General features: G+C 43.0%; 1 protein-coding gene across 3 annotated transcripts in view; it reads right to left on the reverse strand.

Moving 5' to 3' along the window:
• The window catches only part of nectin1a (nectin cell adhesion molecule 1a), a 180,940-nt gene that overhangs the window by 84,933 nt on the left and 76,054 nt on the right, over window positions 1–19,953 (reverse strand). The window contains exon 6 of one of the 3 annotated variants that reach the window (XM_066707675.1): window positions 3,691–8,484. The exons of the other annotated variants lie outside the window; for them this stretch is intronic. Coding sequence (XP_066563772.1) covers window positions 7,979–8,484 — 506 coding nt within the window. The 3' untranslated portion in view covers window positions 3,691–7,978. Of the gene's footprint in view, window positions 1–3,690; window positions 8,485–19,953 lie in introns of those variants that run through there. 3 annotated transcript variants of the gene reach the window in all.

Raw genomic sequence — 19,953 nt, forward strand, 5'->3', positions numbered from 1 at the left:
ATTAAGCAGAAAGAAAATGGCCCAGCTATCATGGTGAACTTTGGGCTTTGTTTCTTTGGGAAATGACAAGGTCTGCAATCATGATTTTCTGAGATTCCTGCTCTCTTTCACTGTGGGAGAGAGACTGAGTGAAGGAAAAAACATGAAATGGTAAACAAAGAACAGCTGTACCGAAAAGGCAGTTCACATTCCCCTAACCCTCACATGCTGATCTATGATTTTAACGACTATCTTAAAGAAAACGTTTTTCTTCCCCCATCTGTAGATAACCGATTCAGACCATACTGCCTTCATCCTTTCTGTATGCTTCCCTTATCACTGAAGATTTGTGTTTGCTTACACTGGGGATCAAAGATGAAAGAACGTTCTAGATTGGAGGATAAATGCTTCCATGAAAAAAGTATTGATGAACAATGCAAATACATCATAAGGTAGGAATATTATAAAAAAACAACAACAACAATGAACAAACCTTCCCTTATCTTTTCCCCTTATCTCTTCTTGCAAATCAAAACGGGTGTGTTGGCTTTAACAGATACAATTGAGGTTTCAGATATTTTACTGAACAAGCTCTAGCCCAGCCGGTGAAATGTGCTTGAACTGCAGGCCCCCCTGCCTGTGGGACTCTATCTCTATAAGCATCAGCAGGACAGACACATTATAACACATTCTTGACAGACACAAAACAAATCTTGTTGTCAGGGTTGTTGTTGTGCTTGGTTTGATCAAGCTTGTTTGTACCAATGTTATTTTGGGATGTTCTCATGTATAATTGCCCTACCTTAGTGAGTGTACACTTTAGAAAGTGTTTATCCTTGTTTCCTGATTTTCTACCTGTGCTCTAGGCTCTCCTGTATATGGAGCCAGATCAGGCCTCCACAGACACCCCTCTTTATTGAGAAACAAGACCCTCTATAAAGGCGAGATCTGGACAGGGCTTCAAGGAAACCTGCGAAGATACATTCGCAGAGTTAAACGCTAACAGCAGTGCAGTTTGGTGATATTTGTCTTGAGAGGCCTGCTATCTCTAGCTCTATGGGGAACATCTATTTTCAAGAGTTGGAAATAAACTGCAAAGGTTTGTTTCGATGTGAACCATTCTATTGTTGTCCTTAAAAAGTGTTCAAAAGGCCAAATGCCTGTGAAATACGCATGTCGTTTGCGTCAGTAGCAGAGTGCCGCGTGCTGTGTGTGAAATGTGAAAATATATGTGCTGCAGCAAACGCCATGAGTGCAAGAAAATGTTAGATTAAGGTGTGATACAGCTCACAGAAGCCCAGATACCCTTGGGAAAAGTCCCCATTTGTACAATTTTGTTTCAACACTGAAGTTGGGAGAAACACTTTCTGCACAAAATTTTCAAGAACGATGAAACTCTGTACAAGGACTGAATAAAAAGAGGATTCGCAAAAGTGCGTGACAAGTCCTGGAGTCCCAGGTGATTTCACACAAACTGGATAACATCATGTACAATTAAAGGGTTTACTGAATATAAGGATGACACTCATTTATATTCTCTATTTTTTGTGGAAACTATTGGGTTCATTCATATGGAGGCCAGGGCTTCTGTCACTCTGTAGCCAGCGGGTTCAGGTGTTGCAGAGGAACATGTGTCAGTTGTGCAGAGTAACTGCCTGACGTGACACAGGTAGAACACCCCTTCATGGAGGTAAACACGTATTTATATCACTTGTTTTATTCCTCAAAACGCAGTGTGAAATAGATTTTAGTGTTCATATATAGATTCATTTATATATATATATATACACTCACCTAAAGGATTATTAGGAACACCTGTTCAATTTCTCATTCATGCAATTATCTAACCAACCAATCACATGGCAGTTGCTTCAATGCATTTAGGGGTGTGGTCCTGGTCAAGACAATCTCCTGAACTCCAAACTGAATGTCTGAATGGGAAAGAAAGGTGATTTAAGCAATTTTGAGCGTGGCATGGTTGTTGGTCCCAGACGGGCCGCTCTGAGTATTTCACAATCTGCTCAGTTACTGGGATTTTCACGCACAACCATTTCTAGGGTTTACAAAGAATGGTGTGAAAAGGGAAAAACATCCAGTATGCGGCAGTCCTGTGGGCGAAAATGCCTTGTTGATGCTAGAGGTCAGAGGAGAATGGGCCGACTGATTCAAGCTGATAGAAGAGCAACTTTGACTGAAATAACCACTCGTTACAACCGAGGTATGCAGCAAAGCATTTGTGAAGCCACAACACGTACAACCTTGAGGCGGATGGGCTACAACAGCAGAAGACCCCACCGGGTACCACTAATCTCCACTACAAATAGGAAAAAGAGGCTACAATTTGCACAAGCTCACCAAAATTGGACAGTTGAAGACTGGAAAAATGTTGCCTGGTCTGATGAGTCTCGATTTCTGTTGAGACATTCAGATGGTAGAGTCAGAATTTGGCGTAAACAGAATGAGAACATGGATCCATCATGCCTTGTTACCACTGTGCAGGCTGGTGGTGGTGGTGTAATGGTGTGGGGGATGTTTTCTTGGCACACTTTAGGCCCCTTCGTGCCAATTGGGCATCGTTTAAATGCCACGGCCTACCTGAGCATTGTTTCTGACCATGTCCATCCCTTTATGACCACCATGTACCCATCCTCTGATGGCTACTTCCAGCAGGATAATGCACCATGTCACAAAGGTCGAATCATTTCAAATTGGTTTCTTGAACATGACAATGAGTTCACTGTACTAAACTGGCCCCCACAGTCACCAGATCTCAACTCAATAGAGCATCTTTGGGATGTGGTGGAACGGGAGCTTCGTGCCCTGGATGTGCATCCCACAAATCTCCATCAACTGCAAGATGCTATCCTATCAATATGGGCCAACATTTCTAAAGAATGCTTTCAGCACCTTGTTGAATCAATGCCACGTAGAATTAAGGCAGTTCTGAAGGCGAAAGGGGGTCAAACACAGTATTAGTATGGTGTTCCTAATAATCCTTTAGGTGAGTGTATATATATATATAATACAGCTTGATAAGTCTTGGCTGTGGTTCCTATATTGATGCAATAGACCTAACCTTTTTTGGCATTGAGTGAAACCAGTACATAACTGTGCATGTTCTATAGAAATGTGCTTATTTATCCTCAGTTTATCTGCAATCATATTGATTAAATAAAAAAAAATGATTGGGTTATTTCTCTCTGTGAAGAAGGTTTGCTTTAGATCGAACCGTGAACAATCAAATCCCTTTTTTCAGAAACACATTGTGATTCTTGCGAGTGAGTCTGGTGCTTTGTTTTGTCTGTTGTTAGGGGCCTTAATGTAATGCCTAATGATACACCCTCAGGGAAAAAACAAACAAACTTTGGGATAGGCCTCATATTAAAATAAACAGCATTCCACTATCAGCCTCAATCAAACAAGAGGAAATGAGAGCCTGGAAAAGAACCCACAGAAAGCATGTCGAGAGTCTCTCAGATAGATCTTCAGAATTGGGAAATGGGTCAATCTGCTCTTGGTGAAGGACATAGAGCAGAGACTGTTACCAAGCCACAATACGGACCATCCACAGGAGTGAGAGTCCAGTGTTAGCTGTCACGGAGAACATTAGCGTAAACAAGGCCACTCGGCCTACTCCACTGGAGTCCTGCAGCACAGACATTACACACCCAGAGGTCGGTCCATTATCCAGTAAATTGGCACCAAACATAGTTGAGGGTTTAAAACAACCTTTAATGGTTTAAAAGCAACGACTGGATCCCACCCCAGGACAGTTTCTACAATACTGGATCACAGTTATGGCCACCTCAGCACATATACATTCAGCAGGGTTGCCAATCTTTGTTTTAATTTCATTTAATTATACACTTTCATAAAATGCACCACCCACAGCTGTTCGGGTACACAACTAATGTCTCCATCAACAGTACGAAAGCTGTAGTTTAGGGGGTCTAGGGGGTGTAATCTAAAACTTGCCAATCCCACGTTTCCTATTTCTATCCAGTCCCCTGGTACTGGTAGGCATGGCAGGATGACATCCCTATAGCATGATATATATAACAAATCATAGTTAGAGTTTTTACCACATATACATTATATACAGTGGAATGTTAAGCTCTGATTCCAGAGTGTGCTAAAGCAATTTAGCAGACATATGACATGGAATTCTAATCGGAAATTTAAAACTGGAAAACTGCCCCCAAAATATGAACAAAATAAAAAAGTATAACAAGAAAACAAGAAAAGAACAGAAAACTTTCAGGTTACACATCGTTCAGAACCTAACCACACAGAGTCACCCACAAGAGATCGGGACTGATAACACACCTGCTTCATTCATAATTTCATACACTCAGCAAGGACATCTATCTAAGGGACAACACTGACACAGATTGGGACAGCTGGCTTGGACTAGTTCAAAAGTGTGTTTTTAATACTTTTAAAATGTCTGCTGTAAAAGAAGACGCTACTGATAGCATGTCCTGAATCCACCATCATGAGCAACTGGTTTTGTTGCTGTAGTCTTTCTAGTAGCAGATTTTTATTTGAAATACATCTTGTCCTCGTTGATTCTGTTCTGGAATACCAGACCTTATGTGATTCAATAAATACAAGAGGGCTCAGAGTGGAAAGCAAGTCACAGGAGAATTGCGATTGCCTAACCAAAGTTCCCCCATTGCCAACAAACACAGTCACTTGCTCTGCTTTCTCTTTAGGCAGCTGTCCTGCTCTTGCCAGTAAATCCTTTCTCTCTCACAGTCTCATTTTATTTACTCTTATAAGAAAGATCCGGAAACACAACGTGTAGTTGCCATACGGATGCTTAAAGCTTAATGATAAAACTACTCTAGTTTCTAGTCAGGGTTGAGACTCCCGTTTCTGTCGATTTGCAGATGGCTCTGCCGAGTATCCGTGGTGCCAAGAAAACCAAACTGCACCACTGCCTATCTCCCTTGTATCTTCACCTGCTAGTTTACAAAAATGGTATTGAGCATTCAAAAGCACTGGGCTGCCCCCCGGAGACTCCGATAAGGGCTGTGATTTGATGATGCTTTGAGGTGGAGCGTTTTGTTTTGCATGGGGCAGTTCCCAGTGAGTCACACTGCAGGTTGATCTTTTGACAGGGATAGTTTTATATTTCCTTTCCATTGTAAGGACAGAGAGGAAAAATAATACATCTACCTTATGGCAGAGACACGCAGGGTCCACAGTCATTGGTGCATTGATCTGTGTGCATCTCCTACTCAGGGAGGTACAGAAGTCCCGGGAGCATTGAAAATAGAACCTGCACATTGCACCTGTTTTCTTAAATAAGGGGCAGCACTAACTTCAGTTTGCAGGACCACAGTACTGACTGGTGATTAACGTCTTTAAAAACTGCTGGCACCCATTGTCCCCTGCCCAACAGCAAAGACCTGCAGATGAGCCTTACAATGCTTTCAGGTGTTGAAATCAGTGAGTGTCCCGATAGTGACGAACTCTGGCACTCAGCTAAATCCTTTTCCGAGTGCGGTCTTCAGATCCAGCTCTGAGGCGAGCAGCAGAGAGAGCTGCCTCTTCAATCCGAGCCACAGAAACCGATTGATCACCATGGCTGAGAAACTGAGCAACACAAGTTAAAGCAAAACTAAAACAAGAAAGAAAGAAAGAAAGAAAACACAAAACAAACCAAGTAGCATATATATATATATATATATATATATATATATATATATATATATATATATATATATAATTTTTTTTGCTTTCCAGTCAGGCAGGTTTTTATGTCCTTGTATGAAGTTTTTTTGTTTCTGTATTGTTGTATTCCTCCCTCTCTTTTGGTTTCCTGTTGCATCTCTTGTTCGTTTTAATGAGAGTCTCCTCTGGCTGTGTGCAGGTCCTCTGGGAATCCAGCAAGGCACTGTGGAGAGAACGTTTTGCATTGCAGCTCCTTTTCCATGGTGGGAATCATCTGACAGGCCTCTCTCCCCTGACGGGCTGCCTGCGCTGCTGCCAATCCTGCACTCCCAGAACCGTGCAGCTGCCTTTGTGCAGGACCGCTCCAGAGTGACGTGCAGGCCAGGAGAAGGGAGAGGAAAAATGAACCTCTCCCTGCTACGAGATGCCATGCAGGCATAACTCAGTTCCATTTATGCTTCTCTCTCCTGTGTTGTGTGCAACAAAACAGCCATGGCTATCAAAACAGCTGCCTGTGTCTCTGTGTTTGCATGTCCTCAGCATCCTCCAAAGGCCCCGCAATGGGAGGTGACAGCTGCTGATAGAAAGATCTGTACTATGTGCCATCAGAAACAGAATGGCAGAATGGGGTTGTTTCAGATGTTGTGCTTTCCCTAGCAGGATTTAATTAAACTGTCACATATATATATATATATATATATATATATATATATATATATATATATATATATATACTGTATATAGGTACGTATACATTGTTTTTTAGTTGGACAGGTAGCCTTGCTGAACATAACCAATCCAAACACATTACAGTAGATTCAAATTGTTCCATTGTCACTGTCCCTTACTTTTAAGCAATTGATTAAAAAGAAACAAATTAAAAATATATTTATACAGGCAATGAAAGCAAAATGTATTCTGATTACAAAGCAAACCCCTGCACCCATCTGTTTTTGTGTGTCTGCTTGTTCGGTGTCACTCCTTACATACGGCATGCTGAACAGAGGAGTCGTTACAAAGCCTGTTCAATTTTAAGCATGACAACAGCCATGGACATTGGGAACATTGTTGAAGCAATATGAAAAATACTGACATTTTCATGATGCAGATAAAGAGAGAAATAAAGGCACTTCCCTCTTTCCCATCCAGGGCTTAGCTCAAGTGGCCAGATCCTCTGGTTAAAACGAACACATTCTGTGTCCCTCCCTCCCTCCCAGCAGTGCTACACATGAGAAGCCACTGACACAAAACTGGATAACACAAAATACTCAACAGTGCTTTTAATGTAAGCATCTCAAATGTTGTTCTTTTAAACACTGATGCTGAACCACAGAGTGGGGGTGGTTATGATTTGCATTTCATATATCTTTGGAAATTTCGTTTTCAAGATTGAAGAGTCTTGGATTCTACAAGCCTGACCCCCTATACAGTATACAATACACAGTAATGTAATACATTCCCAGATCACGATTCTCTACATGGCGATCACTGGTGTGGTGGGACAGGGGAGGGAGTGGGATATTCTTTATAAGATTGTGTTTGGAGGAATGATCTGATGCTTTTTTTATTAAAACATCAGTCAACACTGTTGGCAGACAACTCAAACAGGACTTGGTGAACCTTTCAGAAAATCTGACCACCCGTTCAGCTTTAAAACCCCTCAGCCCAAAAGTACCGTTTCCCTTATGCAGTTTCTGAAATATAAGGTAACAGCTAGCTAGAATTAAAAAAATAAAATAACAAAAAACAGGTACAAAAATTATGATAACAATAAAAATGATAATAAAAAATAAACCTCATAATCATACATCCAGTGTAGGACTTTCACAATACATCCCCCCAAAAACAAACTTTAAAATGTAGAGCAAAATCTCTCTTTTTTTAGTTTTGTGTTTGTTTCTTTGTTTTTACATAGTTCGTACATTTATATTAACATGATAAAGAAAATAACCAAAAAAATATATAAAAAAAATCACACATAAAATACAGTTATTAACAAGCAAACTGCCTTCTGGCCTAAAAAAAGTCAATGACAGTTGGCATCAGTCCTTGGATACACCTTTTTTTTAATAAGCAGAAGAATCTTTAATAGCATCTTAAAATATCATGATGAGGTGTTGTCAAGTAGATGTTGCAAGCTCTCTCAACTCGATGCTTTAATTTCTTGTTGTTTACTTGATTGAATGCGTTCAGATGGGGGATGTTGGGCAGGGTTGAGGAATGGGTTTGGAGAAGCGATGGGAGTGAAGGGAGGTCAGGCCAGGGGAGTGTGTTAATGAGTGTGGGGGGTCAATGGAACAGGAGGGGGGGTTGCATGCCGCTACACGTACCACTCCTTCTTTGAAATGACAGAGCCGTCGGTTTGGGAGACCATGTCGTCGGCAATCTCGTGCTCGGGGTCGTACTGGAAAGCCAGAGTCCGTTCGTCGAAGTCACGGCTCTCGCCTTCATCCACCGTGAAGTAGGGTCTCTTCAGGTCCTCGGCATCAGGGTCGAAATCCCGATCGCTGCCCTCGAAGCCGCCGGGTCCCCCGACGGGCGCAGGCTTCTTCTCGTCGTCTGAGTCCTCGGGATACTGCAGGTTCTGGGGCAGCGGAGGGTGTGGGGGCAGCCCGCCGGCTTTGCTGTAGCCGTTTCCGAACACGTGCTTCTTGGTACTGTAGTCGCCCTTGAAGGTGCGCTGGCGGCGGCGCAGGAAGACGAACAGCAGCACAGCAGCCACGCCCAGCAGGACCACTCCCCCCACAGCACCCCCGATGGCGGCCCCAGAACTGCGCTCCTCCGCCGGGATCTCGCGCTCGCTGGGTGGCGGGATGTTAGGGAATTCTGGGTAGGAAAAGACAGATGGAAGGGGACAGTGTGTCAGTGCCCCAGCGAGAGGAGGTGTGTGTGTTTGTGTTTTTTTATTTTGGAAAGATGAGGGAAGGGAGACAGGGAAGGATAAGCAAAAGGGAAGGTAGTACAGGCAGGAATCCCCCTGGCGCTGCATCTGTCTACACAGGGCTCTTCTCAGCTGTGTCTGGTCTCTGGGCTCCTCAGCTATATTGCTCACCCCGGCTCAGCCCACCCCACATCCCCCACATTCACGGCCTGCGTTTCTCTGAAAAACTTTCTCTCTCTGGACAGATTGAACGCATTAGAATCACTGTTCGGCTATGCTTCCTCCCTGGCTCTCAAAAAGCAGTTCAATCGAGCAGGAATCGATGTGAAGGCTGAACAACAGTGTGGAAGGTACGCATCCTTCTTGGCCTTTCACCCTTTGCATTATGAAGGGAACGGCAGCTGGGGTTTTGATCAAGACTGTAAACCACTGCTCAGTTCATGTATTCACATTCTATTAGCATGCATCAAACTCCGAGCATTCAGAAGTCTGTCTGGGATGCTGCTTTGTGTATCGACAACGACGACGACAAAACAGAATGTTCAAGTTAAGCAAATTCAGTGAAATAAACAAATGGTCTGATTGCCTTGGTCTCTTTCTGCACGTTTATTGTTCCGTTTGGTTCAGTATGTAACACACACAATTTAGCACAGGCCAGTTGTTGAAATCGGTTTATGGAATCTCATGCGCAGTATATCCTTTGCACCTCCTCCCGCCACACTGCCGTAGATGCGTCTGCCTTCTCGATTGTCCAGATATATTGTTCAGTGTTTCCTCAGCTGATTGAGACAGTAACTTTTGAGAAACTACACTGAGACTGCCTCTGTGTGAGATTCTCCCAAGTTAACTTGTGTACGAATAAACTTCTCTGATCAACGCACTCTACCTCTCCAGACTTATTGAAGGGTAACACCTGGCTTTGCGGTATTGCTGCCATTTCTTCAGACACAAACCTCAATATAGCTCCTGCATTTCTGCCAAGTTGCCAAAAAACAATTCTTAACATCATAATTGAATGGACTGTGATTCCCAAGAGAGAACATTTTGAGACACACACACAGCTTTATCAAATACTTGCTCTTAAATTGGTTTAACTAGAGCTATGCCAACCGTCTTGATTTGACTTATCCACACAGCATTACCACAGCAATTACAGTCAAACATTATCTTTTACCTCAATTAAAAACGTATGGTTGAGATTATTAATCCACTCAAATTAGCCTGTATTTCGGATTATATATATCCATACACACACACACACACACACACACACACACACGCACACACACACACATACATACATACATAGAGATAATACAGGGTTATGCATGGAGAATGGAAATCAAAGATGATTAGTGACCACTGAATGGTGAAATAATGGGGGACAAGATGTTATGGAAATTAAATGAACAGGAACACCCGGGCCAGCCTGTAGATTTCAGAGCCCAAGAGGTTCATAAGGTGAGGCCTACTTTAGACGAACAATGCAGACTTAAAAATATGAATTCTGTTGCCACCAGGCCTAGCTTTTAACATGGCAGGTAAATCACGTTGCTGTAAGACATTGCTTGCAGGATCTTTAACAGGTGTCAGATATTTGTTTATTTAATTTAGTAACAGATCCATTTCTCCCATTATAGGATGTCCTCTACTTCTTCTCTTCAGAAAAAAGAAAACGCTGGAAACTGTCTTTAATGTTTTTGTTTCCCCCCAGTGAAACATTTGTTCATTTAAACTAAGATCCCTTCCATAATGTAGTTTTCGTCAGCGCTGAGAACAATTTTCAGATGTTCTCCTGAGCAAGAAGGGAACCAAGAATAGATTAGAGAAATTGTGGCTTTTTCTTTTCCCTTTTCTTCCCCCCTTTCCCCCCCACACCCTGTCTGCTTCAAAGTGGCAACAGCTTTATCTAGTTTCAGTAAGTCACTCTTTTGAGCTTCCTCAGAGAAGAGAGATGCCTGAATTTCAGAACCACCATGTTACTAAAAAACAAATAATTCTCTTAAAAACCTTTTATGTACAAATGTTTTGAAATATAAATGCTAATTCCGATACAATTATAAAAGGCATAACTGTTCATAGATCTTAAAAGCAGATCTATTTAAACATGGCCAGTTGAGATGCAGTTTGCCTTCACAGCCCTAGTTGAGAGAGCGCCCTCCTGTGGTGTATGCCTCTAAATATAAACCACCTTCAAATCTGATGGCTGGGACAGAATGACACACTGTCTCTTGCATCGGTTCAAACATATCTGCAGCACTCCCTTTCTACCACACAAAACATTTACAGTTTTAGGCCAAGAGCTAGATCCCGCGGCTCCAAACAACAACGTTTCACTGCTGTCACCCGCCACTCCCTCTCCCCGTTTTCCCTGTGGACCGTCTGTACTCTGGAGGTTCAGTTGGACATCTTCCCAGCTTCAAGCGTCACCGTAAACCCCTCAGCCCAGACCTCCGCTGGGCCAGAAACAGGTTGTGCTACTCAGCGCTCTCTGATGGGAGAGTGATGTAACTTGATTGCAGAGAAAAGCAGGGGGAGGAAGAGGAGGGTGAAAGGACAAGAAGTGTCTTTTCAAATTGAGACCTGCACTCTACTAAACTTAACAGAGCAAAGCTTTTAGCCCCCACTTAAAGAAGATGAATAAAAATAACCCTGCCCCGATGGTTCAAGACGAGGAGCAGAATCATTCAGGAGCACGAACAAGGTCTCCCCCGAAAGCCGGCGCACTGCTCTCGAAAACGCTTAAAAGCAGCAGCAATGACAGTCAGATATTCACAGGCAAAATGGCAATGAGGCTCCAGACGAGGAATGAAAATGTCTGTCAGCTCCAGTGGGATGAGCAGTGAGCTGTTTATATAACCAGCATAGGAACCCCCCCCAAGCCCAGAGATGCACCATCAAAGTCAGGATGGATTAGGTCATTGATTTGTGTTTCATTAAATACATCATTACAGGTGCTATGATGGCGTTTGAGCCGTCATTAACACAGTTCCCTTCTCACTGCCAACCCTTTGAAGAAAGCAGAAGTAATGTATTAATTTATTCGATGTGTAAACAAAACAAATAATAATAATATGTATTACTATTGAAGACAATTGAAGATGACACTTTATGATGTTAAGCAATGTAGGGTAAATCATGCCGCCCTTCAGAACAGCTGCTCGGCCCTGTTCCTTAAGGACATGCTGTGTCTGTGGTTTCTGACTCTGTAATTGCCTGTGGATCTCAAACACAAGGAGCCAGAGCGTGGGGCGGGGGGGAGTCAGAAAACAGAAAACACAACACAGGGCTTCAATCAGCCAAGAGAGATACAGAAACATTCAGAACAGGGAAACTGATTTTCTAAAAATACCAACCACAAGGTGAAGACTGAGAAATGCACTACAAAGGGCTGTCTGAAGACATCATCTCCGAAAAGAAAAAAACAAAATAAATAATAAACTACAGTAAAGAGATTAGTTGTAGGCACTGTTTTAATCCAAGCTGGCACTGAATGGAAAGCCGGCTGTTCCCTTTCAGAGACACTTTTAAAGACTTCAGCAGTACTCCATTCCCCTTAATCACTGAGTCCATTAAAACTGAAGGCTTCTATTAAAAATGGCTATTATAAGCAAAAGAAGAAGAGAAAAAGAGAGTTAGACTTTGATAATAATGGGTTTCTAATGCCTCACTCATGGTCTATTTTTTCATTTCTTTTTGGCTGCTGGTTGCTGCCAACTGCTGATTGGTTTTAATTATCAATGAATCGTCATTAACAAGTAAGCTAAGTAAGCTGCTTAGGAATAACTAAGCACACATATTCTCTTCTGTTCCCCGAGGTCAGAGCTGTGACCCTTTCCTCAGCACTGAGGCCGGAACGGACTGCCTCTCACTGGCGCCGCAAGACACCTTGGCCATTGTCAGTGTGAGCCGACTGCCTCACAACTGCCCCTCCTCCACCTCTTCTCAGGACCTCTGCCCTAAATACGGGTTCACAGTGTTTGCCTTCTATCTCAAAATTCAGTCTCTCTCTCTCATTCTCTCCCTCACTCTGTCCTGGTCTTCTCAGCTCCCTGATTCTGAGCTCAGATCAACACTATTAGAAAAAAAAATAATAAAAAAAATAAATATATATATATATATATATTATGTATGTATATATATATTTTTCTGCTTCCATTTCAGCTCTGCTCAGCTCTCAAGTCCCTAATGGGATTATGTGTTTGGGGGAGCTGCAGTTGAATGACACAGCAGGAACAGGTCACCGTTGGCTGAGCCTCGATCCTCCTGTGCCCACAATCCTTTGCACTGGTCAGTTGCACCCAAGGTCATGCTTGCTGATGGGGGGGGGCGGGGGGCTGTGTTGACCAGGTGTCGGAGGATTGCAGGAGACAGTGATTCGAATCTGTGTGGGCTCTGATCACACACACTACGCCTCCTCGCTTCCTAACCTTTATCCCCCCGTCTTCCAGACCATATCCCCGACAGGGTCCTTCTTACTACCCCTCAGACTGTGAGAGGACCCAGGAAAACAGGAAAAAGAAAATAAAAGACTGAGAAAAGAAGTCTGCGAACAACCCTGTAGTTAAACAACCAGGAAGTAGCTCCTGGTACAGCAGATGTCGCAGATGTGTTTTGGAGAAGTTTACTTTATTGTTATTACTTTATTGGTGGGTGGAACTTACCGTTTACAAGGGTGTTAATTCACGATAAGTGAATTGGCCACATTAATTCACTACCATCTTTCCATATCTTTTGTAAAGGCCAGGCCCCTAGTTTCTCTGACACAGTGCCAGCCACACTCCCGCTCCGCACGCTTTGCCCTTCGCATAATATACATCCTGTCATATAAATGGACCACAGTTAGTTGTGATACAATGCCATACAAATCTGCATATTCAGCATGGAGATATGCATACATGCATACATTCTGTGAGAATTACATGCGCTATAACAGGGAAAAAAAATAACAAGAGCCAACTAGTTTCATATTTAATACATGACCATGAAACCATTTGCGCTTGTTCACTTGGGGCTGTATGAAAAACCCACAGAGTGCTTGTATGTGGGTATTTCTATCTTTATAGACATATAGGCTACAGATAATAAGTCTTTCCTTAGCAATATAACTGAATAGAGCAGTAAACGTTTCAGAAATACACAATCTGTACGGGGCATAGGAGGCAGGGGAGATATTCTAAGACCTGCATTAGCTCATTTCAGCACCTGCCAGTCTTCAGATAAAATGCACCTAAATACAGCACAACAGCAGCCTGATACAATCCCGGGTAACAAAAGCAGGCTTTTATTAACCAACCTCTGGGAATATGCAGATTGCAAGGTAACCTTGAGTACAAACAGCCAAACATTTCAATTGAGATTAATAGATGTCAAGCAGTGTCATGAGAGGTTATAATTTAATCCAGGAGCTGTGATAACTCTATAAAGTCTGACAGAACAAATTACATCCTTTAAATATTCTCCTGTCAGGGTTTATGATTTTATATATATATATATATATATATATACAGGTACAGATGTATGCTTCAATACATAAAATGCTCTAGAATGACAGGTTGCTCTGCCTTTGCACATATAGCGACTGATATCAGCTCAGGCCATCTGTTTGATGGAGCTCACGTTTGATATCACCACTGGGCAGGTAACTGCTGTAAATCCATAAAAAGCCATAAAAAGATTCAGAGAATGCCCTTGCTAACTCTCTGGACCTACTGTGTGACTTTGAGAGAGACTAGTGCACAATATGACTAAACAAACACACAATAAAAATAGTAATAATAATAATATGAACTTTGTGTCAGTGCATCTACTGCCCCAGGGTTTGGCCAGAGGGTGGTCCTGTTTGTACTGGGTGGGCTCTACTTGCACAAGGTGCAGTCACTCCCTACTCAATCCGAGCCCTGCTGGCCAGCTGGTGTCCTGTCCCGAGAGTCCCATCTCCACAAAAGATAGTGACAGAGCACCCACCTCAGACAACACCCCCACTTAAGCACAGGCACATAGAGGGTCACTGCAGGGTTTGTTTCGTGTCATCAGTCTGTATTCTCCAGTCTGCCCTTGACTGTGTTGTAATGAATCTCTGTGCACACCTCTTTTGCCACAACTTGGCAGAGGGGGGTGGCCTGTGTGGGAGACTCTGGCTTCTGTGAATTGGGAACCTGATGCACTCTGCAGCACGATGTCTGCTCTTTGAGCCTCAACGCACCAAGCGCCCCCTTCCTACAGAGCAGGTTTCCAATGCAGCAGTGGCAGGCAGATTGGATACAACTCCTAATGAAGAGCCCTGGCTTTTGTGTTTCTGTGGACTGAATAAACAGCATCACCTTTTCAGGAGCTTTTACAGAAAATTGATTTCCATCACACACAATAAAACCATCGCCTCTTAAATGTTGACTCTGGGCCACTAGCAGACAATCTTCACTAGCAATAGAGCTTTATGCTTTATGGCAGCATTAAATTTCCATGACTTCACAACCTTAGGCATTACAGGATGGGAAAGTAATGATGGGTCTCGAATTTCCATCTCTCCGAATCCTATTGTCCCCTTTCTAACCGTGTCTCTCTCTCTTCATTCTGTTATTTCCTTTTTCAAGCTGCTGCTCTCTGGCTCGATACACAACATTTTTCAATAGCTGTTACCTTTCTCCACTTTGGATTAATATATTTTTTTCTGACTTCCTTAAATATCCTGGTGTTGATGAGAAACATGCAGTTCTTCAATTGAGAAAGGTTTTTTTTTTTTTTTTAAACAAAGGTAATGTCAGGAATAAATAATCAATGCCATGCAGGTGTATGAAGAATGGAGGGTCTGGCTGCAACCAGAACAACATTGATGGCTACAGTAAGACAGTGGAGGATTTGTTTGGTCCCTCTCTTGAGTGTACAAAAGCAGGTTGCACATCTCGTAACAGCATAACTGACAACTCCAACCCAACAGTACAACAATAAATATAAGGCTGGCAGCGGGGCACTCTAAGTAAGAAACAAGTGAGAAGGTTGGTTGATGTGTCTACTGCTTTCTCCGTGGGCAAGCTGGCGGTGTGAATGGCCAGCCATGGCAGAGAGGAAATGCACCGTGTCATGAGTAACCCCAATGCACCATTTCTTTCTCCATGATGGGACTGGCTATGAGAGTGAGGAACGCAGACAGACAGACTGACAGACAGGACATGCTGTACTGCATCAGAACATACCAAATAAAACAAATTATACACTGACTTTACATACCTACATATATGCACACATACAGTTGCATGGCTGATGTACGTTCTCATTAAGATGTGTAGTTTCAATTAATTAACACATTGCCATGTCTCAAAGTCCTGAATGCTATTCTCAGAGACACAGTAATGAGATGCTTCCATACCCTTCACCATCCTCATCATCATCAGTACTGCAGGAAGTGACAGCACAATAACCAGCATTTCCCCTGTTCTTTACAATTTCATATGAATTATAACAAGACAAGACTGAGCAAAACAGAGCAAACACTCCTGTTATCTCAGATTAAACCAACTGCCCAAAAGCCCACTCAGCTTGCATTTGTTTAAATATGAACTGAAAATGTTTTTTTTTTAAATTATTTATTTATGTCACTTACTTACTAATTTCCAAATTTTCTTATTCTAACCATCATCTGCTGTCCAAGCCATGCCAAACAAGCCCACCTGACACGTCAGTTTTCCTGGCACGCCATGGTGCATTTTCATGCAGCCCCGCTGTGCACGTGGAAAAAAGCAACTGGTGAAGTCTCATTTGGATAATGAGGCATTAGATAGCCATCCCGAGCTGGGCGAGAGCTCATTCCAGTGTGAAGACTCTTTGTCTCTTGTCTCCCGGAGACACACAAGTCCACAATGAGCGTGTCCTGCTCCATTCCCAGGTCTGCTTTCTGTCAGCTCCTCTCTCTCGGATGCCCAGATCTCAGCTGTTCCCCTGGGCGGCTGCTGACCGTCGCTGTACACATATCCAAGATCCACGGCACACACTCGTCTCGAAAAGAAAAATGTTTTTTCAGAGGCTGACATAAAATCAGTTTGTCTTCACCTCTTTGGCTCAATGAATAAAAAACAACAAAGATCGGCTACAAATCAATAAATAATTCAGCAAGTGATCTCAGACAGCAGGCCTGACTGATCAGGAGCCCACAGCCATCTTCGCAGTGGAAGGCAAACAGCCTCAATGAGCTCACTGAGGGGCCAGAATGGCAATAACAAACTACTGCCAAAGAGTGGCTTTACAGGTGGTAAGTTAGATTATGTATTTGTACTATTCTGATTAAATAAACGAATGAAAATCTGTCAACTGCACATAAATATACATTTTCCAAACAACACATGAATAGCAACAATTGTAGAAACCTGGTCCTGACAAAATCAATCACTCTGTTATTCCTGCATTACTGCAGACAAAATGACTGAAGTCAGCCTAATGAAAACTGACCCATTCTAATGAAGTGCTGCTGCTGTGACTATTTAAATCAGCATTGTCTTCTTCAGCACTGACAATGGATGGTGACGAGGGGATGAGACACAGAGCTCTTCATCAAGGGGAGCTAATATGTTCTGAGCGTCTTTGTTATATGTTATTGTTCCCTGCTAAAGTCAGGTACCGTGCTGGAGGGAGTGACAGGCAGAGAGGGCCAGGGTTCGACTACTTCCAAGTACAGCCCAGAGGTTAAACCCAGATCCCACCTTTCCTTGCACAGCAGCTCTGCAAAGAAAGGGCTTTTCCTTGCGTCAGTGCAGCCTGCAGTATACGGGGGCCAGATCGATGCCCCCCCAAACACTGTCTCTTCTCCTCTGCCTCACTGCCGACGCTCTGTTCCATCTCTCACCTCTGTCTCGTGCCCTGTGCGTAGCTATCACCCTCTCCTTTCTTCTCTCCTCTGCCTTTCACTAGACTCCGATATTAAAGTCGCTAAGGGATTCTCTCTCTGTCTCTCTCTCACACACACAGTCTTTATGAGTCGATATTAAGTATCATGTCTCCTGAGGGATTTTAATATTTTTTGTTCATAGCTTCATTTTCTAACGTCCATAAAAGTTAAAAAGTGGCAGTTTGAGCCAGAGATAATTTATGAAAGGAAGATGTGTCTTTTTTTTGTGGGGGAGGGGTTAGCCTGTCATTGATGTATATCATGAGTTTAAAATGAAGAAAAAAATAAGCATTTCAAAGTTTGAAAATTAATATTAATATTATTTTTCTCCCCACCTCATTGAGTATAGATGATCCCGGTTCATTTTGTTTCGGAGCCCGTTTGAAGATGCTCCATGTCTTGTTTGAGAAGCTGTGAATAGATGCTGACGCTGGCTGCCTGCGCTCTAATCAAGCCAGCAATCCTAGCAGTCTTTAATAATTGAGGAGCTCCCTGGGTTTGCAGGCAGTTTAACCCAACTGTCTTACTGTTTCTCAGCTGCACTGACAAGAGGAGCTGTGCTTGGCTCTGCTCACACTGCTGGGCCCTGATTAAACTGACAGGAGCAAACAGGATTAACCTGCCCCCTGCCACCCCCACCCCCACCTCCAGCCACCTCTGTCTGAGGCACTGGCTGAATTGCCAAACAACCGCCACTGGGCCAGAGAGATGCCCTCACTGTTCCTGACCGTTTGCCCACAGCCTCCTGTCCTGTCCTGAAGTTCAAACCACTGCAGCACACATGTGTCACCCTCCCTGCCCTCCCAGTCTCTCAGCCTGGCCACCAGAACACTGCCAATAACTCTCAGTATAAATAGCAAGCTGTATGGCCTTCCCTTACTTGCCCTCTCTCTCAGCTCTAAGCAGTTTTGATGGCAACTCCACCTCTCTCCTCAGCTGTGTTTTACTCTCATATCCCTCATGCTAAAGTGCCCATTTCTCTTCCCCAGGCCCTCTGAGGAGAGCATCACCAGACCACAGCACAGACACTGAGAGGAGGCATCACACAGAGGGGGCTTCCTTCACAATTCAAGTTTTAATTTTCATCTCTCGTAATCTCTGAAGGCTGAGAAGAGATCGATGGCTGGGACTTTTGTCTACAGCTGAAAAGAGCCCGAGCCAAGCCAGGAGGGCAAAGCAGACTCTCCGAACCATGGGGTATGAAAAAGTGATGGCCATACCAAGTGACAGAGAGAGGCTGTAAGAGGGGAGGGCAAGAGATCTACAGAGAAGGATTAGAAAGGGTTCATTTCAAGGAGATAATGAGAGGTTTGTTAGCCAATCTATGCAAGTCTTTAATGCGCTCTACCTGATGTGACTTGGAGGGAATGATTTTTCTCGTTTGCCTGATTTGGCACAACAGGTTGGCTACTATCGCTTAATGCGAGCCATCTTGAAAACTACTTCATGCACATAGTATAAAAATGAAAGTATCATGATATCAAACATTAACATGTATGACATGTCACATGACAGAAGCATGCAACATGAATTCCTCCCAGAAGCTCTTAGTGGAAGAAAAAGAAAACAATGCTACAATGTTGAGTTTGGATTCTGGTGCATCTTTAACCACATGGAGCAAATCTTGCAGTACATTTCCACTAAACATCTGATACGTGCGTCACACAGAAGAATAAGACATTCAATTAACTACTGTACCTATCAACTACCATATTGATAAGTGGATTGGGAGGAATAGCACTCATTGCTCTACTGTTTATATCCTCATTACTTTAACCTCTGTGAATCCTGATTAATTACAAACAGGGATTCTGTATGTCTTAAGCGGGTTCACAGCATCAACAGGCATTGATCGACTGTGGAACAATTCTTAACAGAGGGCTAATTTAATACTACAGGATACACAAAATAGGACACATTCGCCAGAACTGTGCGCCTGCTGCTTAATTGAGTGAGTCTTTCTCGATTGCCTGATTGATTGAATAGCAGACGGATGAGTTCTTCAGTTTTATTTGTTTTTTCTGACACGTTTGCCCACAAAAACACAAGACTGATATGTGAAAGAGCTGGAAACGCTGATTAGCTGGGAGACAGTTAAACCCACCCCTCTGTTCCAGCTTGCACACACAAATTGAATCACACTGCAAAACGGTGCTTGCAAATTAATTGAAACAAGAGCCGTCCCGCTTTCCGGTGGAGTTTAAACAGTAATTTGCATGTTGCCGACGGAGAATATTTGGTTTATTAAACTGGTTTCAATTACTAATTAAAATAAGAAAGTATTTTGTCTCGTTCAGTTTGCATTGCATATTTTCTCAGCTTAATATCCTGCAGTCTCATCACCTGGGAATCTCTTCATTCTTTTAAGTACCTAACAAAGGTTCCACACAGCAGGGCACTAAATACAGATTCCCGATCAAGGGTTTTGTTCCAGCTCTGAGTAGCTGAATTTCCATAAATGAATGACGCTCATGCCTGGCTTATTGCTGCATCCAGGATCCTGTATTAAGTGCATTTCATATAGAAACTATAAAGC

This window comes from Amia ocellicauda, chromosome 1 (assembly GCF_036373705.1).
Source record: "Amia ocellicauda isolate fAmiCal2 chromosome 1, fAmiCal2.hap1, whole genome shotgun sequence".
In the NCBI taxonomy this organism is placed as follows: Eukaryota; Metazoa; Chordata; class Actinopteri; order Amiiformes; family Amiidae; genus Amia; species Amia ocellicauda.